This window comes from Mizuhopecten yessoensis, unplaced genomic scaffold (genome assembly GCF_002113885.1).
Source record: "Mizuhopecten yessoensis strain PY_sf001 unplaced genomic scaffold, ASM211388v2 scaffold6505, whole genome shotgun sequence".
Classification (NCBI taxonomy): domain Eukaryota; kingdom Metazoa; phylum Mollusca; class Bivalvia; order Pectinida; family Pectinidae; genus Mizuhopecten; species Mizuhopecten yessoensis.
In genome coordinates this window covers 1,221,169-1,243,619 of record NW_018406583.1, presented here as the reverse complement: position 1 = coordinate 1,243,619, position 22,451 = coordinate 1,221,169, and the positions used below count along the sequence as shown (strand labels likewise).

The 22,451-nt window shown below is 34.9% G+C and overlaps 1 protein-coding gene across 2 annotated transcripts in view; it reads left to right on the top strand.

Annotated features, from left to right (window-relative positions):
- Positions 1–22,451, top strand: part of LOC110452255 — a 42,668-nt gene that overhangs the window by 9,474 nt on the left and 10,743 nt on the right. For both annotated transcript variants that reach the window (XM_021500660.1, XM_021500658.1), the window contains 17 exons: positions 1,078–1,249; positions 2,094–2,193; positions 3,115–3,203; positions 4,005–4,104; positions 5,029–5,127; positions 6,211–6,314; positions 7,804–7,917; positions 13,031–13,190; positions 14,565–14,673; positions 15,288–15,427; positions 15,851–16,007; positions 17,038–17,126; positions 17,600–17,722; positions 18,631–18,788; positions 20,192–20,291; positions 21,234–21,315; positions 21,888–21,961. In XM_021500660.1, the coding sequence (XP_021356335.1) occupies positions 1,078–1,249; positions 2,094–2,193; positions 3,115–3,203; positions 4,005–4,104; positions 5,029–5,127; positions 6,211–6,314; positions 7,804–7,917; positions 13,031–13,190; positions 14,565–14,673; positions 15,288–15,427; positions 15,851–16,007; positions 17,038–17,126; positions 17,600–17,722; positions 18,631–18,788; positions 20,192–20,291; positions 21,234–21,315; positions 21,888–21,961 (1,970 nt within the window). The remainder of the gene's footprint in view (positions 1–1,077; positions 1,250–2,093; positions 2,194–3,114; positions 3,204–4,004; positions 4,105–5,028; positions 5,128–6,210; positions 6,315–7,803; positions 7,918–13,030; positions 13,191–14,564; positions 14,674–15,287; positions 15,428–15,850; positions 16,008–17,037; positions 17,127–17,599; positions 17,723–18,630; positions 18,789–20,191; positions 20,292–21,233; positions 21,316–21,887; positions 21,962–22,451) is intronic.

Sequence of the window (22,451 nt, the reverse complement as noted above, 5' to 3'; positions counted from 1 at the left end):
CTGGTGTCAGGGCCAGAGGAAACTCAGCCTAGGTCATAATTGTGATAATAAGGACCCCGTCTACTTTTTGCTGTTAGTAATGCACTGAGTTTACATAAAAATCAGTAATTACACATATTTGGTCATTAATTAAACTTATCAAAGTTTATCAATGTTAATTGATTTGAATTGATCTTTGTGTGTTTTTAAAAGATTTCTTCATTTGATTTGGTTTGTTCTTCTACTGAATAGTGATATACATATGTTACATTTTTATCAAGTAGCACTTTTATTTTAAATCTTTTTTGACAATGAACTCTTGTGATAATTTTTTACATCTTATGAATGAACCTGAGCTGCAATATAGCCAAATCAGCATATTTTATATTTAAAAGAAAGAACAGTTATCCTGGTAATATTTTATAATGCAATAATCATGTCTTATTTTATGTAAATCTAACTGTTAATTGTATTTTAATGACTATAGTGTCTCTTAAGCCGAAATTGGTTGGACAATGTATAGTTTTTAGATTACCATATGACTGTATTGATCTGTATATATATATCGTGTGACACTCTAATAAACTAGTATTGATTGATTGATTGATTGATTGATTGAAATAATTGATTACTTGGATTAGAAAAATCTCCTTATTCAAAAATGATTTCATTTGTACTAAATCACTTTCTTATACTGTACACAATCATTTTCCTTTATGAACTCACTATACATGTTTCATCTGGCATGATAAGAACAGGATTTCCTGAATATGTATATAATGATATTTCCCTGTTAATAAACTAAGAAATCTCTGAAAACCTGCAATTTAATTACTGTAATCTTACAAAGTTTAGTGGTATTTTTATTTTAGAATATTTGATGAAAAATAAAAAAATGAAAGAATTGAATAAATATAATATAAAACCTTCAGGCACTGTGTTTACTAATTATATGTATATTTTAATAAATCGTGCTTAAATATGATGAGCATTAGAATATTGGGGAACCCTTGTCTATGTTCGTACTTTTTATGTTTGTTTTAAAAATGCCATTCATTAATGAAATAATTTATATATATTTTCTGTATTTTCCTGTAGACTCGGTCCTGAGTGCTCCTGACATCCCCTTTAGAGGGGGCGGGTCTGGGTCGACGCCCTACTCCCGTCTCAGTATGGTGACACCGGACAGGGCCGTACACAGTGTGGATGACACCATCAAGGATACGATCAAAACTCTCCCAAAAACTGTCGACAAAATTATGCGTTTGAGGTATTTCTTTCTATTACCTTTCCTAATTGTTTGTGCTGACTTTAGTACATTTTTTCATATATATATATACATGAAATATTAAGACCTAGATGTCCTGTGTAGAACAGCCATTCACAAAGAAATATAGACTTGACTATAAGTAAGGAATTTAAGATTAATTGGGAAAATATGACATGAAATACGATCACTTTGCAAGTCTTAGGGATAGAAAGAAAGGGTGAAGGAAATATTAATACGAATAAAGATCAGCTTGTTTTGTTTCTTAAATTTGGCAAGGCACCTGATCAGTTTTGTACAATTGAATGATCTGCACCCACTTTCAAGGTCACACTAGTGATGTTTATTGAAAAATTCAAATTCCTTTCCTGAAGAACCTTTAGACCTAGAATTAAAAAAGAAGTATGAAATAAAATCTTAAAAACATTTTCAAACGTGAAATATAAATTTGAATAACTTTGTACACTCAAACATATAAAAATCCAGTTGTCAAATTTATAAAAAAAAAAAAAGGATTTTTTTTTCTTTTTATATATAAATTTGAATAACTTTGTACAGTCATACCTAATATATAAAAATCCATTTGTAAGATGGAAAAGGACTTGAGCGTTTATTTGGTGTTTGATTAAATGACTTGTAGACAAAATGTTACCAATAAAGGTGTTCTATTATAATTATAATATTACCTTAACTCATTCACCCCTGAAATTTCATAATGAACTACTCCAACCTTTGAATTGGAAGGGTTCAAATGTGTCTGCAGGGGAGGAATGAGTTAAATTACTTCTGATCGCTCCTGACACCAATATCAATTGTTTTCAGTATATACTCTGATCTTGTATTACAGACAGGACGTCCAGCAACATTACGAGAAATACAAGCGGCCGTACCGCGGCGAGATGGGTATCCAGTCCTACAAACCAAACCAGATAGAACACTACTTCCTTGTGAGTCGGGCTTTGTAGTTTAATCACAAATCAACTTTCTTATCTGTTGATCATGTTTAATAGTTTGTTACGGTATAAATCCATGTCGCCTTGTTTTCTTACATGTATATATATGACCCATTTGTTTTTCTGCTTATATATATTTAGGTGTGCCAGCATCCTTGAGATTCCAAGGGCTGTGCTCATTTGCATTCTCTGCACCCCTGGTATATGTCATGACAAAATCAAAGCACAAAGTTAGCTATTTGATTGGTTTCAGGTATAAAAAACTGACAAATTTCTAGGCAGATACCTTTCCTTTGAAGATTACAGAGGAGAGAAACCTGAATTCAAAGCTCAATATTCCATGAACAACACTTTTGACCACAATTTTCCTTTTGGTGTGCTAGTTGATTCGTTTGATGTACATCAAAAGAAAAAAAACATGCCCAAAAATGTTGTTCATGCTTTTTTTCTCCTCAATTTGAATTTCTGAAAGTTGACAGGTACAAGTTGGCCCATACAGAGCCTTTAATTTTGTCAAGATATATTCTAGGGGTGTTGGATAATGTTAGTGAGAGTAACCCTTGGAGTTTACAGGATGGGTGTGCCAGATGACACCAATGTATTTAAAATACATGTAGCATTGCTTTTCTTTTTGGAAGGAAATTTATAAATTTCCAATCATAAAACTTTTTTTTTTTTTTTTCCAAAAATCATTTTAATATTTCATCCTAAAAGCTGGGCTTTTGATAGAAAAACGTTATCTAGTAAAATAGCTTTATTTTCTTACTCATGATATGAAAAAGATTTGAATTTTAACAATTGTGATTTCATGTTAAGTCAATTTCCAAATACAAAACGTATGAATATGTATTTCCTAAAATACCATGGAAAAACACTTTGACAAGAATTAATATAATTTGTTTTGTCTGTAAACAGGTGAGGACTATCCTGGATGACGTTGTGACATCATTCTTGGACTCTTACTTTAAGCCAGCCATTCCTCTGGTAGAGAAGGAGGCCTACACGTAAGTAAACAACATGTATTGCCTAATGACACAGTAACACAAATTGTTTCTACCCTAACGATCCTCGTCTTACAGCCAGAAATTGTAACATAAGTATTGGAAACTGTTTTTCCAGCATGACTCTGGCTTTAATAGTTAATTTCTAAAAAGAAAACCATATCTTGCAGGACTTTTATGAGAAATAATAAAGATGAAATATACACAATATAATCAACAACAGTGTTCGGAGTGTAAAACGTTATTGGGGCTAGACCAGGATTTGAACCCCTGACTTCAGATTATAATACTATTGCACTCAACCGTTGATTGAGCTATCCGGTTAATGGAAGTGTTCTGGCCAAACTGTGCTACAGTCTTATCCAAACAGATGTTAAGGGGAGGTTACTGCGCATAGGAAAAGCCGCAGTGCAGTGGGACAGGGATCTTTAAAGTGTTTTCTTACAAAGGTTCACCAAGTAGTGATGGCTACTTATCAAGTTTATCTTATTTGTGTTACATACTTTTTTATGGATAAAATGATTTATTAGTGATTCGAAAAGCTTTAGGAAGATTTAACACAAAGTGTCTTGACTGGGAGATTTTGTGAGAGGTTAACTGAGTGTCAATTTGAAAATTAACTTATAAAAGATGGGTTAAAATATTAATGAGATTATTACCTTGTAATTAGGGAAGTGATTTTAGCTTTAAAACTTAACTTTTCATCTGGAGGTTTTTTGAGAGGTTTTGGTAGAGTTAACATGGGGAGAGATCAGTCACTTACACCTGTTTATACATAGTTTCTAATCGTGGGTTTATGTACAGGGCATTGGTAGAAAAGGACAGCAAGGACCTGGAGAAGGCAGCCATCTCTCTGTCAGAAAGGAAAGCAGTCCAGCTCATCATGGAAGAACTTGTACTAGATGTAAGTCACCATGAGGACATGGCTATGATCTGTAGTTATCACCACGACAACGCAGCTAGGGTCTGTATAGCTGTGTTGGAGGTTTACACGGCGAGATACTTTTGACAGGCGCCGTTGCAGTCAGCAAAATCATATCCAATAGAATAAAGGCCGACCAGCGGCCTCTTATGTTATAGGAGTACATGACAACATGACCAGAGTTTGTAACTATCACCATGACAACAAGCCTAGGGTCTGTAGATATCTCCATGACAACATGGCTAGGGTCTGTAGATATCACCACGACAATGTAGGTTGAGTCTGAATAGGTCAGTATGACAACATAACCAGTGTTTGTAACTATCACCTTGACAACCTGGCTAGGATCTGTATATGTCATGACATGGCTATAGTCTATTACAAGACATTATGGCATCAAAAGCTAGGTTGAAGACACCTGTGCCCATATTCATGAAACCGTTCTCATGCTCAATCTCAGATTCTGTGCTCAAGTCCAAATTCTTTATCAGGTGATAAATTAATAAAAATTCACATATTGTCAAATATTTGTAAAAATTGTAGAGTGTGTTAAAGCTGAATACAGTTTTCAGTATCTGGGTTTGACTTTTGACCCTGTCCCGTGATTTAAGCAAATTATAAGAAAGCAGGTTTGAGCACAGAATCAGTTTTTTAAGCACCAGAACAGTTTCATGAACACAATTACCTTATAAAAGAAATGAAATTTTTGCCTACCTGTAATTTAATCTTTTTGGTGCTTTATTGCTCAACTGCCAAACAGTCAAATGATATCATGTCATGACAGGGCATCTTTCAATTTCGACTAAAATGATGCGTACTTTAAACAAAAGATTGAAATTCTAGATAAACCAGAAATCATAATATATAACCTAATGTGGAAATGATGGATGTTTTCTCTGTGGACAGGTGACGAGTGACTTGACACAGGAGGCTGTAGATGAACAGAAGCATACATACGGAATGGTCAGGAACATGGCCTTCAAGGAAGTGATGAGTAGAACTGAGGTACAAAGAAAACAAAAATAATTTCTAAGTTATGCGTTTGCTACAGATTAATTGATGTAGTTTTATCATTGTATTGATGATATACGAGGACCTTAAATACTTATAACTGTGGGAACCGTAGCTTCAAGGCCCGATTGTTTTAATTTTTAATTTTTTGGTCCACAGTGGAGACAACGATGTTTCATAAGTGAAAATTCATGGTAGGAAAGTCGCCATATGTTGACTTGTTTCCCAACCTCAGTCGAAGTCGCTAAAATTGCAAATTTTTTACACTATGAATACTGTAGCTCTATGGTTCGATAATTTAAAAAAAAAAAAAAAAAAATCGGGTCTAGAAGCTAAGTTTCTCGCAGCTATAATACTAATTGCCCCTGTATGTGATGGAGAAACATTCTTTGTTTACTTGAGAAGAATAATTGCAAGCTTTAGTGAAACATCTTTTATCGACGGTAAGTTAATGGCAAAGATGTAAGTTTAGGTTGATCATTTTTAGTTTGTTTTTCATTTCAAGAAACAATTTTAGACACCAGCTGTATGTGTGGCCCATTTTGCTATTGCTTTTAAAATAAATCATGTTTTCGAGTGCGGAATATTTAGAAACACTGTTTGTGTAGGTCATTATCATGACTAAATACCTGGAATGAAAATAGATATTTTTATAACAAACTCCTAACAGGAAAATAGTGCCAGTTCAACATATTCTTAATGATCTAGAATGAATGGAAAAAGAATGGAAAAACGCATTTCAGTGATTTACATATATTTTGACGACGTTAATTGACACTATTTATTGTACAAAATGATATGCTTTTTAGAAACAGAACAAATGGTCATGGCGGAATGGAACAGGACTGTTTACCGTTGTTGTATTACTATGATTGACTCACTAAGCTTAATATCAGATCAATAAGTACAAGATATAACAGATTTTTTACCTAGATTCCCTATGACATAACATTGTTTTAGGGAGACGGCTTTATATAAGATTTAAAATCTTGTTGCCTGATCCTATTCCTATTTACCTGTGTACTCGTTATATATGACGAGTGAAATAAAATATTGTTTAAACCAACATTGTTTTAGGCTATAGTTATCGGCGAAGATCAGGGGAGACAACCCAATGACCAGGGCTACAGTATGGTGACAAAGACATTCTTCGGCTACCAGCAACAAAGGAATCGACAGAGGTAGGCCTATTAAAACCTTTATAAGCTTTCTAGTCGGGCTTTGTAAGAGATTTAATACTGAATTTTCCTAAAGTGTCTTTATGAATTTTTAGGATATTGATTTAGGGGGTAACCCTGCTGCATGACAATTGCTTTGGTATATTGTTTTTAAACTGTTACAAATTGAGTTTTACTGTTGACAAGCGTTGAAATACAATAGGTTTTATCCCTATTCTAGTTAACATTCATTTGCAAAAACATTTTCTGATTGCAGTTACTTAAAATAGAAACAGTATTTTCCGTTAAGCAGATTTATCAGTTGTTTCATTACAAATTATATCGCTCCTGTTATAAGCATGATCCTTTGATTTTGAACTGGACAAGAGATATATATTTTCCAGTTACTATAACTTTATCAATTTAAAACCATATGGCATCAATCCGTCAAAGACGACTGATTCCTTATATACTTTTACTAAAATTCAATTTTCTCCAACAAGTTGGAATACACTTCTTTCATGAAGCAGGCAAAACCCAATTTCTGGAAGGCATCATGATTATACTCCCACAAGTATTCTTTTTGTCCAATCAGAAAAGGTGTAACAAACAGAGTGAATTAACGTCACTGTACCCAAATCGTGACACTTATTAAATAAATATCAATGTTCTTTATACCATACTATCAGTTCCAAAAATGTTTTTTAATTTTTCATAAAAAGATACTATTAACTATATTTCGAGTGCATGGTTCTTTGAAAAGAATGCGAATACCATCAGAGCTACGTGGGCCGTTGAACCGGCATTATTGTATCCTGGAAGGGACACTTCCAGTATTTTGGCAAATATTTGGAGATAAACGATCAATATCGGCAGAAAATATGCATAGTTGTAATATTTTAGAGTCAAATAGGGTTCTGATTAAATTTCTTCTCCAAACTAGCATTAGTTTTGAAAAAAGGGACTTTTGAAAACGATATATAAATAAATACCGTCACATGTACGGCACGTAAATCAGGAAAGTCTTGTTTTGGTAATTATTCTTACCTTTAAATTGTTCATGTCACGATAATCAGCAGCCAATAAAGCTTAATACAGTTTAATTGTCATGAAAAGTATTATCAAATGAAAACTGTATACATTAAAGTACTTCTTTGCCCTGAATGACAATTTTCCCGCAAGTGTCCCGATTTGGGTACAGTGGCGGTAGAATATGAGATTGCTTGTCTTATATTATTGTATGACCCTGGATCAAGATTATCTTCCAGCATCAATATCAGGATATAAAATCACTTTAATACCACTTTTTCTTCATAACTAGAGGAACATGAATCAGGAAAAAATATTTCTTTTAACTATATATATTAAAAATACATTGTACTCTTTGAAAATTTATGTAAACTAACCCTTTCATCCCTGAATTTTCATAATGAACTGTTCCAACCTTTGAATTGGATGAGTTCAAATGAGTCTTTAGGGGTTAATGAGTTAACCTGTGATTTGACCCAAACAGAATGGAGCTGTGGGGTCACTCCCAGCCATTCACAGCGAAGGCGCCACCACAACGCATCAAAAAGAAAAAACCTGAAAAGAAGAAGAAGGAAGAAGTGGAGGAAGAAGAAGATAGGTAAGTTCCTCACCCCTTTTGTTTTGGAATGTTGTTCACCCTTTTGTGTTGTGTTAAATTTACTAAGTTTAAGGGAAAGGCGCAGGAGAGTATCAAGGTACCCAATCTTTGAGATAGGATTAATGTCACAGTCTATTTTGTGTTGATGTGATGCATAACTATACATCACTAAAACTTTTATGTTGCAAAATAATTTAATTTTTAATTTTTCAGTTTTGGCTTAAACAATTGCTTAGAGTACTATTGATGAAACAACAAGAAATGCAAATTTATAAATTGGTGGGAAAATTGCTTACATNAATATAGCTTTCATATTAGAAAAAAATCATAAAATAATCGGTTAAGTATTTGTTGATTGACTGGATGCATCAATTCACTTGCAAACCTGCTTCTGGCTTGCATAAAAATTCAAAAGCATGCATATTGCATATAGATATATCAACTGTTACAAAGACAGCTTAAAAATACTTTCTGTTTCTTTTAAAGCTCTGCAGTGAAACATCTGAAGAGATTCAAATGAAGCAGATGGTACTAATAAGCTAACTAATTTCTTCTACAGTTGTAGCTTACACCTTCACTCTAGGCATTTTGCGGTTTCTCACTTCTTTAGAAGATTATGATTTATTTTAAAAGTACTATCAATCACTTCATCAATAACGTGGACATACATTATGACATAATTCAATACACACATATGCATACGTAAAAGAAAAGTAAAATTTAAAGATATTAATCCTTTTCAAAAGATATTTCAATTGTATACTACAATCCTAAATTATCTTCAATACCTACCAATTTTTTTTTGCATATATTTCATAATTGAGATTTTCATAATTTGAGAAAGAAGATAACATGTGTAGTTGTAATTCACAAAATGTTACTAAATTGTTTGCAGTAATTTTAGATGTAAGAGAATTCAACTAAATCAAATGAAAAATAGTTTGACAAAGACAAACTTAAGCTACCAGCATGGCCTATGAGTATATGTTTTGATTCTACTTTGTTGAAATTGAGACTATGGAGACTTTAAGGCGATCACACTTTCATTGTGTGGTACTGAATGAAATTTCAATTGGGTGGCTTAATGAACTTTAGGTCGTTTGATTATTCAACAAATTGTAGACTTCTTGATTTTTCAATACTTGAAATTTCTTTCAAAGGTTTAAAGCAAGTTATATAAGATTTTCACAAAGACATTTAGTGCTGCGCTGTCGTTAATAGTGACACAAAAAAATGAAAATAAAAATCTGGCATGCTTGATAACAAAAGCAGCACCGACTTTACAGTTGATTCACTTCACAGAATATAGTGTCATTTGTGTGTGTCGGCACGAGCTTGGTTTTATGTTTAATAAATAAAGTGTGAAGTAAATATAACAGTTGATATTGTTGGCGTTTGAACCTTTTGCATTGTTAATCTGAAATAGTGTCTATTGTTACTTCTGTGAACTATACACCGTACACAATAAGATAACTATATTTGTTTCCTTGAACAATACAGCAAGATTTATCTGCTCCAAAATACTGCAATCAGGAATATTTATTTTCTGGACTGCTATAATCGAGATAATTGAGTTTTGAGCTAAGCAAGTGTCAACCTATGTATGCTTGTTAGTCTGGTTTATTATTGATTTTTAGTTTAAAATCATAAGATTTTAGTGTATTTTTCTTTGGCATGAAATGAAAGATTCTCAAGTAAAACTGCTTAAGACTAAAAAATATATAAATTTTGCATGGATTTGAAAAAGGTCAAATGAAACAATATATTTGATTACTAAAACCCTTCCAGTATATATCTGTTCTTTCCATTTCCATTTTTGGCATTGAGAACATCTATCAAGTCCCTGTAAATGTTACTTGATATGTAAGATATCCTTACTGCCTAAATTTACCTACCAGGGATCCAAGACTCATAAGGTGTTTCACCTACCTGCATTTATATCTATTTAAGATTTTCAAAGGTTGCAACCTGGCAACGGTAATTTGAAACAAAGAGATATGTTTTCTCGGCCAATGCTAATGCTTTGTATTCATTGACACAGCATCACTGATTGATTGATTGATCGCCACATGTCAGACAATTTGTTATCATGTTGAAAATAAAAAAAGTTTTATTGTGACAAAAAATGACAAATATTATGCCAAAATTTGTGTTGTTTTGTCCTTTGGTTACATTAAAACGCATTTAATTATGACGTCCTGGCAGAGAAAATGTCGGTGAATGATGTCATAATCAAACAAATTTGAATATAATGTCATGTTTGAAACATACAACTGAATATAAAAGCTGACAAGGCGAGAGATCTAATGTGTACACTACGTAATAACATGTTATCTTCATGATCACTTGTTTGATGATTTGGCAGTGGGAGGCGATTTTGAAGAGGAGGTAAAGTATTTAATGTAATAGCTAGCACTATAGGACAGTACTGGATTACTTCCCTTGATGAAGACTCAAAATAGATTTTTAATCAAAGGGAGGTAATTTGTAATTAAAGGGAGGTAATTTGAATAGTCTCCCTTAGTTTCCAACATATATCTCGGTATACATGAGGCATTATAAAGGACACTACTGGATTAGTTCCCTTTTATGTATATCAAAATATATCTGATTTTAAGGGGAGGTAATTATGTAGTCTCCCTTTGCCATCAGCTATTATAGAAGTATAACTTAGACATCACAAGAAATAGCATGCATAAGTTATGATATGATAAAAGTTATAATAATATTTATGTATTTGTTTTTGATATTTTTGTAGGTATCATAACATTTAAAAAATATGTATTTTCCATCTTATAGAGATGATTTTAGAATATGTTTTTTTCATATTTTCTTTCATGTACAGGATGGTTTTGTAGATTTTTTTTCTGTAATCACATGTAAATATCCATTCTATTTAACCAGAATCTAAGGAATGGGTGTCATTAAAAAATGTAAATGAATCTCTGTAAATAACAAACCATTATTTTTGTATTCATTCACTGAATGGTATATACCTGGCTAAATAAATAATTTCACAACATTCAATTGAAATATAAATTTTGAGATCCTCTTCATGTTTACATCATTATTAATTGAAATCAGCATGATTTAAATAATATGTAGATTTTTGTTTTTTTTAGTTTAGATTTTTTTAATGTTAGATTTAAATTTTTATTTTTATTTTTATTTTTATGGAATATTGATATTTAGCAAAGACCTTTGTGATTAGTATGAAAGTCTGTAAGTTGCTAGCAAATGTAAGAAAAAGTTCAATTAAAATCAGTATTTAGTTACATTTATTATGAATTTATAAGAAAATATAAAAAAAAAATACCTGTTGTGACGTCATAAAAGGATAATGTAACATTGTCACAGGCTGCCAGATGATATTATGACGTCACATTATGGAGACAAATGTTCCATATGGAACCAAAATGGTGGAATTTTATGCTTCCGAAAAATGTATGTTTTCGCAGTGATCATTTAAGATTGATGAAAAATTGTTATGTATATTTCACTTTAATCTTAGTTCACTATGGGATCGCTAGAATAAAAAAAATCTTAGACACATATCATCAATCTTATATGAAACAGAAACTCATGCAAGACACATTTATATAGATTAATAATTTGCAGCAACATGTAAAAATTACTTGGATAAAAGGGTAAAATTGAATTTTAATGACAATATTTTTTTAATTTTTTTTTTAAATTTAAAATTTTGATATATTTTTATTTGTTTTAAATGTGTATCTAACGAGTTTTATGACAGTATTTGTGACTGTAGTTGACACATTCAATGTTAGATAAATCACTGTGTGCCCATAAGGTTGATAACAATTCTAGTCAAAAAGACTTGCTTGCCAGCTTCCTTGCACGCAATGCACCGTAACGATGGTAGGAAGGCTTGTTGTCGGGAGGATAGGCATCATGTGTGTTGCACCGCCAGTATCTATTATGTTGTGTATATGCACAGTAGAGAGAAAGTTATCTTAACTAAATGGGAGACATATGTATATGATTGCCGATAACATAAAAAACAAACACTATCTATTTCCCAACAGCTACTTGGAAATGTGGTAGACATTGGCTAAATCAGGCACAACATATTACCAGTGTTCAATGTAGTATATGGTAATATGAAGTCCATGATGAAATGAAGGCACCCATCAATTTTTTTCTGACAAACTCTTTTTCATTAATTTTCTTTTAATTTACTTCAATGTGTTGTGCTATATATATGACTGATAAACATTAAGTCTGGGGTAGAGAAATTATGGTGAAATGAAGGGTTTTCAGCATTTTTATTTTTTTTATCAAAATCTGGTTTAGATTACACCAGTTTGATGTCCTGAATATGAAAATCACAAAAAATATGTCTGTGGTAGAAAAATTTAGGGTGGGTCAGGGAGGTTTCCTCATATTATATTTCTATTTGACTTTTTAGGTCACCTGAGCTTTAGCTCAAGTGACCTATTGCTATCCGTTTTCGTCCGTCGTCGTCCGTCGTCCGTCGTCCGTCGTCCGTCGTCCGTTAACATTTTACATTTCAAACTTAAAGTCAAGTTCTGCTGGGCCGATTGAACTGTAAGTTGATAGGAATGATCGCCTCATGGTCCTGACAAAGTGTTGTTATTTTTCGGGTCAATCAGAAATACAATTTGGCTGCCATGGCCGCTATTTTGCTACTAAGTTCTAATAGGCCGATCTCACTTAAAATTGGTCTAGGAATGATCAGCTCATGGTCCTGACAAAGTTAAGTTAACATTATACTATTTTTTACTCAAATTGGTACATATTTCAACAACAAAAATAAATACTAGACTCAGGTGACCGTTAAGGCCCATGGGCCTCTTGTTTTAAACCAAATTTGTTATAGTTTATATCAGTTTGATGTCCTGAATATCGAAATGTAGTTTTGTTGTGTTTTTGGTTTTGGTTTACAGCCTTTTATAGAACTTGGAATCACAGACATAGTCTTGTCACAGGTAAAACAATTGGTAGCATTCTGTTTTGGTAAGATTAAGAAACATTCAATTTGGCCTTAAAATTTGTTAAAACTTTCTATTACATATCATCATATAAATTGTGTCAATATGCCAGATTTACTAACTATGGTGATATATTGTAGGGATGACGAGGAGGACCCAGACGTTGTAGTACTAGAGTATCATCAAATCATCCCGGTAGATATTAGAATATATGACCCAGTTCGCACCGACACACCAGACATCAAGCAAAATAAACGCCTTTATCAGACATATATGACTAAGGATGTGGAATACTGGTCGGTGAGTACAGAAATTTAATTCAGGGCTTCCTCTTCGGTGTAAACAGTTTGAAGAAAAGCACAGAGGCCTTTTTTGTCTTGCCGCCACGAAGTAGCTAGGGAAGCGAGACTAAGATGTTGCTTTTCCGGCGACGGCAGCGTCAACATTAAGTTTTTGCGTTGAATTTAGTTTCACTGAAAGTATAAGAGTACTACACCAACCAAACTTGGACGATTAAAGATGCATCTTAGGTAGTACATCTCAACCCATGCATCAAATGCTGGATGCAGTCTACCTCTTATGGTCCATTGACTTTGCCAGCATCTCCATCAACGCTAAGTTTTTGCTTTGCAATTAGTTTCTCTGATATGTATGTGCCTTGCTGGTTAAAGTGGAGCACAGGCGAAACATATCAATCTAGATGGCTTGTTTACGGGAATTTTAATTGGTACAGAATAATAGAACAACGAGTAAGAAAAACATGAAGTTCATTATGGAGAGGGAATTAATACTACATTAATACTACATTAATACTACATTAATTTGGTAGTTTGAGGGGCTTCTCTGTATCATCCTTTGTTTAAAAATTACCGATTTTAAATCAAACTTAATTCATTATGCAATGATTGTGAAACAAATTATATCAACTTATATCAATCACTCTTATTGGCCTGTGGATGGTTATGTTCAGGGGTTCTTACTGGAGTACCTAGAAAAAAACCTACTTAGTCAGGCAGCCAGGTGACCCCTGGTTACTTTTTCATGTCCTGTGATGAATTGAACCCTGGCCCCCTTGGTGAAATACGAGTGCACTATCCACTTCTCCTACCGACCATCCAAACATTACTGATATTTTTATCATGACCTGGCTCAGAACATTGGAGAGCTCAGAGATTTTGGCAATGTACCTTGTTCAAACTCTTCTCATATTGCCCCTATCTGAACATCCTCAAGGAATTAACACTTTGTATCTAAGCTTTTAACTTTTACACAAACAATTTACGTATCAAACATATGTCTCAATCTTTAAAGATCAATTGATCCCTTTGTCAATTGCTTTGACGGAATGAGTGATTTGTATTGTTTACCTGTACAGTGATGTGGCAAAATTGTCAACTGTGTATTGTTGCTTGACTATGGGACATTTCATCTATTGATAGAGTGCTTATAAAGAAACTACTGGTTTAATACCTAGATACTTCAAGTATCCACATTCGGTAGTCGTCTGAATTGCACTCGATTTTTTAACTTAAAAGTAACATTGAATCTGCAACCACCCCGACCCCTTGAGATTGTGTATGTAAATATAAAAACTTTGATACCTACATATATTTCAAAATGGATGAATCTTAGTTGTGACGTTTTAAATGAAAAGAGATTATTTGTTACCAACAGAGGGTAAATGCGACCCTAGATCGAATAAACCTTCCAAAAAGATGTGGAGGAGTGCTGTCCATGTCTCGGTCCCCGAATCAACGCTTCCTAGCGGTGGGAACCATTCATGGTAAGGAGTTTGTCATTACAATATACAAGCCGACTTCTAATTCCAGACTTGAATTAAAACTTGAAAAATTTGAAAACTGTAGAGCTATGATGATCAGAGACCTTAATGATCCCCTTGCAGTGAAAATGGAAGGAAAGAATAAAGGGGTTCTGGTTATTCATACATACATGTGCGTGACAATACCTCAAATTAGTCTGTATTTGACAGTGCTGCATTGTTGTAAGGCGAGGGTGCATACCATTGCACCAGATAACTGCCAACAATACTTTTTCCAAAATCAGTTTCTAGATTTGACCTAATATAATCCAACACTCAGTACACTTATAGTGTGTGTCACAGAGGCCTGTGGTCTTCTATGTGAAATGTTGTACTGTTTACCTTATAATCACAGGGGCCTGATCATAGTATGTATAACACAGGGGCCTGCTAATAGTATGCATAACACAGGGGCCTGATGTAATATGCATAACACAGGGGCCTGATGATAATATGCATAACACAGAGGCCAGATAATATTATACATAACACAGGGGCCTGATGGTAATATGCATAACACAGGGGCCTTATGATAATATGCATAACACAGAGGCCTGATAATAGTTGACCTATTGTAGGGGACTGTATGATTTATGACACGTGGACAGTGCCATGGAGACCGATCAAAGTGATAGTGAATAACCAGGGAGGAAATGACGCCATATTATATATAGCCTGGAGTCTTGACAACTCCCGGCTCATCACGACAACTGCATCAGTACGTATATTCTACACTTTAATATAATAAACTACTTATATTTTTATATTCACTCTTGTTGGCCTAGATGTTAGCGCTCTAGCACATGTTAATGTGGGAGGAAACTGGTGTAACCAGAGAAAACCCACATGGTCGGGCAGGTGACCCTATAATACCTTTTCACGCCTGATCAGGGAATCAAACCTCAGCCGCCTTGGTGAAGGCAAGTGTGCTATACACTGTGCCACCGGTCCACCCAGTCAACACTTCATTAGCCTGATTATATACCTCGTTCACAGCCTACACACTAAAGTAATACCAATCTTTGAGTAGTGATAGACAATAGATGACAGGGAAATTACACTGACCCCTGACACGTTATGTAATTGGTTCTTATTATAACGTCACAAACAAATTACTGTGATATTGTTTTTCTGTGTCCAGGGCCTGGTCAATGTGTGGTCATTCTTGGGCGGAGGACTGAGGAAGTCGGACACTCGGAGTCTTGGTATCCAACCTGACTCGCATGACCAGCTCCCGAGACAGCTTGGACTGATGTTTCAGTTTGATGTAGATGAGAATGACTTCATGTTTTACCAGGGTGAGTAGGTTGTCATCAGGTTTGTTGAAAACATTCCCATGACCTTGATTATCTTTCTGTTTTACCAGGGTGAATAAAGGTTGTAATCAGATTTGTTGAAAACATTTCCATGACCGTCATTATCTTTCTGTTTTACCAGGTTAAGTTTAGGTTGTCATCAGGTTCCTTAAAAACATTTCCATGACCTTGATAATCTTTCAGTTAAATCTTCCTTATAACCGTTAGATTTTATGACATAACAAACATACATGTAGCTACCCTTGCACTCTACACGGACATATACCATAGTCGATAAGGCACTGTGAATTTGTTAGCTCTCTACAGTTGGTCTTTAACTCATTCACCCCTAAAATTTCATAATGAACTATACCAGCCTTTGAACTGGGAGAGTTCAAATGTGTCTTCAGGGGTGAATGAGTTAAGAACATTTGCAGTGATTGATTTCAGAATTGGTACTTGTGTCCTGTAGAAGGTTCTAATTTAAACTCAAACCCAAATTCTACTTTTGAAACCAATTTCACTGGTGGAAATGATAAGTGTGTCGTCTTTATGCAAACATTGATATTTAAGACTCGAATATTTAATGTGACATAGGAAATGTTTTGTTGGCCAGTACTTCAGTTTGCTTGTCAATGTACAGTTGTATGTGAAGTAGAAGACAGTTTCCCATAGGCATCAACCTCTGAAACCTACAATGAGGGAGATCTCTTATTCCACATTTCAAATGAGGGAGAAAGCGCGTGAAACGGGACTGAAACTGCTTTGCTCAATTTATCTTTCCCTTTGTATGTATCAAGATAACTCCAAAAGCATTAATTCCTTTGATTCAGACACACCTGTTATGGTCATTACACACACCCTGCGGTAACTAGGAGATCGTTTGACCACAGGATGTAGATTTTGAGCTGGTGTGAGTTTGGACTTGAATGAGGGAGTTTTGTGTGTAAATTTTGGTCAAAATGAGAGAGTCTCCTTCCTAATTAGGGGGGATTAGCATGATACAAGTGACACTGTAATTTTGTCATTTTAGGACCGTTTGTGGAGCAGGAAACACTAACACAGAGCTACGCACCCACAGTGGCCTCTTTTTACCCAAGCTTTACATTTTTTGGAATCCAGGTAAAGAAATGATGCAAGGACATCTCAAAAACATCGCAAGTAGCATCAAGTTATTACAAAATGCTATATATAGAACGTTTATCATTGTCTTTATCGAATGAATTTTTTTTGCAAATCTTTATAAGGATGGATGTTTGAGAAATTTCTTCAAGAGAATTGACATGGAAGCTGGAGCTTTTGGATTGTATTCAAATGTATATAAAGCAGTAAAAATATTTCTGCAAACCTTAATCTGAATTGAAGTCTCCTTTTAAAAAAAAGTGTCCAAGGAATTGACTTAGAAGCCACCATCTTTGCTAGCCAAGTGTTGGCCTTTGTATACACTCCACTTAATATGTCCGCCAACGGTAAGTGGATTGGACACGATGCAAACACTTGACGAGCGAAGATGGGAAGCCACATACTTTTAGATTGTTCATTTAATCCCGTTTATGAAGAAATGCATCATAATATGATGTTGTTTTTACTTCTAGAACATGATTTGCCTTGCTCTGGAGAATGGAGACGTCCTGAAGGCGGATTTGGAATACGCCCTAGGTAGCTCCGCATCGACTGACTTTACTGAGGCTCCAAAGATCATCAACCAGATGAACTTCGTAAGATCAATTTCATTTCGGAATATAAATTGCACAATTTTTATGTACACATTTTTATGTACAAAAGGAAAGACCTATCTTTAAAGATCACAATTTACAAGTAGTAGAGGATGTAGAAGAACTTTGTAGGATCACAAGTAAGAATTCGTGAAATAACATCAAAGGGATGTAGAAAAAATGAGCAACACCAATTTTACCAAAACCATATGCTAATTAGCCGCTACAACAAATCGGCTTGAGCAGACCACACGAACACGCACACCAACATAATTGTGGACAAGCATCAGTGTAGTCATCTTCATGAAAAAATACACAAATTTTAATATAGTTTAGTGATCAAATAAATAAAACAGTAGAATGAGAAGATTTATTCTCTTACCCTGGACAGGTGTATCCACAATTGAACCGATACGAGATTTCCCACCCTAGGGTTTGGACGGGGGGATTCCCCTATTCATAACAAGGTCACGTCAACAATACAATGACGTCACGTCAACCCTGAATTTAGCCTGTAGGGTTAATATGCATATGAGACACAATGGGTGAACTGGGTAAGAGAAAAAGAATCAGTCGCCCTCTTGAGGGTAATATAGGGGAATCTCAACCCAAGGGGAAAGATTCTTAAGTTGACAAACACGCGGCAAAGCCTCATGTTTGACAATTTAAGAATCTTCCCCCTCGGGTTGAGATTTCCCCATCTCACTCCCAAGGAGGTGAGAGATTCTATTAATCTCAATCGCCATAAAGCAAATTGAAAAGTGGAAAATTTCCTTTCCAAATTGCCAACCGAGTTAATAGTTTTAGCAAAGTGCTGTTAATTCGATTGTACCTGATAACTTGATTATAATTAGAAAAGTTGCATACAATTAGCATTATTTGTAAAACTGGATTGATTGGGCTGTCTTCAGGAGGAGCTCGAAGGTATTAATGTAATAGGGAAGGGCGTCGAGGCAGAGCTGCTGAGACGACACAAGACAATCATCATGTTCATCGGATATGTGGACAACATCAATCGGCTCGTCACTGTGGACGTGGATGGTTATATGATGCTGTGGAAACTGGACAAGTAAGGATTACAGCTGCTGAAAGGACATGTGGAAATTAAGAGAGAAAAGTTTCTTGAGCAGTGAATGTTTTTTAGCAAATGGTATTGTGTCCTTAAATTGTCACTAGAAAATATAAGTCTTTACTGAAAAGTTTCGAAATAGGTAAAGAAAAAAAGCGAAAAGGGAAAGGTGCCTGTAGAACTCTTTTTGACATTACAAATTTGCAATTCTTGGCTGCAAAAGGCTTATTTTCAAACTATTACATTTCATTAAGCATGCATTGCTATTGATGACTAACGGCATCACCGCTCTACACACTTCATTTCGTATTCAATTGTCACAAAACTTCACGCACATGTAACAAATATCACCTTTTGTATGAGTTTGCATTTCAACCTTCTGCATTCAAAAACTAGGTCGCTGTTACTTTAAATAAAATTTGATCAAATACTCTATGTCACTGCTCTACAGACTTCATTTCTTATCCGATTGTCATGAAACTTCACACACATGTTTATTGTATTTCATTCTTAGACTGATATTTCATTTAACATGCATTGCTACTGATGACAAACTTAGTCCTGACAGGGATTTATGTAACTTTGTCAGCAATAGTAATGCATGTTACAGCACAACAACACCATTTGTTAAAATGTTAATTGCTCATATATACAATATTCAAGTCAATACCAGGAAACTCTCGCCCAGTCAAAGTCACGCCCGGTCAAACTCTAGCCTAGTCAAACTCTCGCCTGGTCAAACTCTCGCCCCGGTCAAACTCTCGCCTAGTCAAATTCTCGCCCCGGTCAAACTCTTGCCCAGTCAAACTCTTGCCTAGTCAAACTCTCGCCCGGTCAAACTCTTGCCCAGTCAAACTCTCACCTGGTCAAACTCTCGCCTGGTCAAACTCTCGCCTCACTCGCCTTGTCAAACACTCGCCCGGTCAAACTTTACTGGTCAAACTCTCACCTGGTCAAACTATTGCCCAGTCAAACTCTTGCCTGGTCAAAGTCTCGCCCGGTCAAACTCTCGCCCAGTCAAACTCTTGCCTGGCTCGCCTGGTCAAACTCTCGCCTGGTCAAACACTCGCCCGGTCAAACTTTAGTCTGGTCAAACTCTCACCTGGTCAAACTCTCGCCTGGTCAAACTCTTGCCCAGTCAAACTCTTGCCCAGTCAAACTCTCGCCTGGTCAAACTCTGGCTTTTCACCGATAACATCTTTGTTCCCCCAGTGTTAATTTTGCCATTTGTTTTTGATAAATATGTTTATAATGTTTACTAATGTTCGTTTTAATGACAAATTAACCCCCATCATAGAGGGCGAAAAAAAGCAAAGCTGCAGTGAATATTTCCCCCTTTACAGCACACTGATGTAATTCTGTGTTTGATTTTTGTGTCTGATATACTGACTCTTCTTTGACAGTGAGAATATGACCACCACAGGATGGTACGTGCCCGAGTTTAAGTACAGGATCGCCGCGTCCAAGGCCATGTATACACCCAGTGCCAAGGAGAAGCCGAAGGTAACAGGTCACACCACAGGCACATCAGGGAAAATATAGTGTAATCGGAATATAATAAAAATTAAAGTTACATCAAAAATGTTTATGACTTTGAAAGGGCAATACAGTTCTAGTTTAAGTAACCATGCCAATGTTTTTGTTTATACAGTTACATTTTAAATGCTGTAAGCTGCATCTGTACATTTTTAAAAATGTTATGAATAGATAATTCATAATTAATTTTATTCCGTTTAATACTGTTTATTTACAATCGTATGGCAAAATAAACCAAAATTTTCACGAGTTTGCACTTATGAATCATAATGGTATTCTGTTATACTTATGAAATATATCTGGTATTCTGTTATACTTATGAATCCTAATGGTATTCTGTTATACTTATGAAATATATCTGGTATTCATTGGAGGACCTGCTTTTGATATCCTCTATATAACATTACATATTGTTACACCTCAAGTGAATTTCTAGCTTTTTGATTGGTTGGGAGAAAATTAAACAAAAATCTCTGTCGCCCTCCAAAAATACATTGGTTTTAAGGGGCGTGGGTGATATTGCCATGAGACAGTGAAAAATATCACATGCGCGAAAAATGTGCGTTCACCGCTTCGTTTCCCCACCGTGATGGTCACAAGAACGTTTGACGGCAACAGCCAATTTTATCAAGCGCCGGTGCGATAGCGATCGTAAACAGCAGACTATCAACAAACAAGATGTCATTATCGAGGTTTGCTGCCGTTTCTGAGCTACAAAGACTTTTGGTGTAACAAAATAGATATGACATTCGTTAGCAGATGACAGTGAATATTGTCAACCCTCAAAAACCCATTGTCACCCTCGGCTTCGCCTCGGGTGACAATGGTTTTCTCGGGTTGACAATATTCACTGTCACCTGGTAATGAATGTCATATTTACATACTGTAACACTGTTTTGTTACCCCCAGATGATCTTTACCGACAGCGTGTCACAGATGCCAGGTGAACGTCCCAGGACACGCCAAGAGATCGCCAAGCAGAGGAAAACAAGTAATTCTCATGTTTCATATACGAATAACAACTCATTTTATCATGTTTTTTTCAAGTTGTTTGAGAAATAGTTCAAATTCTAAAAAAAAATGATCAAATTCAAAAATATTTCTTAAGCATTATTTTCCTTTAACTGGTAGCTTATAATTGTAAATGCCATACACATGCTGTATTTTTCCTAATGAGGTTGCCCCCAGGACTTTAAAAAAATAACTTAAATGGTTATTAGAGACAATGAGATCCAAGGTCCACTCGTGAATATTCAGTGAAGTTCTAAATAACCCAGTTGATGGATTCCTAAATGAAATTCATTTTAAGTCAGGCCATAAGAATAATCAAAGTTCAAAAGAATTGGTGGGCCGAAACAATTGTAACCTGGATTAAACATGCTCATTTGATGTTGTCGGGTCATGGATCTCTTCTTTCGAACGATTATGGTGAATTTCTGTACGTTATGTATTTTACCATTCTGATTTTCATAATTTCCAAAAGTTGTCTGTTAAAGTCTGTTAGTTAACACCTCCGAAAGTCTTACCATAATGAGTCATGATTATTTCCAATTATAATTACAGCACAGACGACTATAGACAATATGCAACTGGGCGATCCTTGGCACAAAGATATTCTGAGAGACCAGGGCCTCATAGTAAGTTTTGTCATCACCAAAACACTCCCTCAAGGTAAAGGATAGCAACAAGTTCAAGTACATTCTTCACCAGTGTCACTATTTTTAAATATCAAAGTTCTTATTTGAAAAGGACTTTAAATATTTCAAAATAGTGACAATGGTAAATTATTTAGTTTAACTTGTTTAATTAGATTAATAATCCATAAAAATCACATATTGCAATGCATTAAACTGAATTATAGTTGTTCCAATTTTGAATATTTGAAAATAAAATTGAAAAAAGGAGTCAGAAAACGATGCAGGGATCTAACTCCGGACCTACTCATTACAAAGCCTACACTATAACAACTTTGACATAAATGAACAGCGTCAAAATCAGTGTCTTGTATATATTGGCTACGAAGCTTAAGCCTATCAATAACTTTCAGGGGAAGTTACTCTAAGCCAAAAAGCTCCTTTGCTTCAATAAAGAAGGAAAATTACTCCAAGTTAACCCCCACGCCCCCCC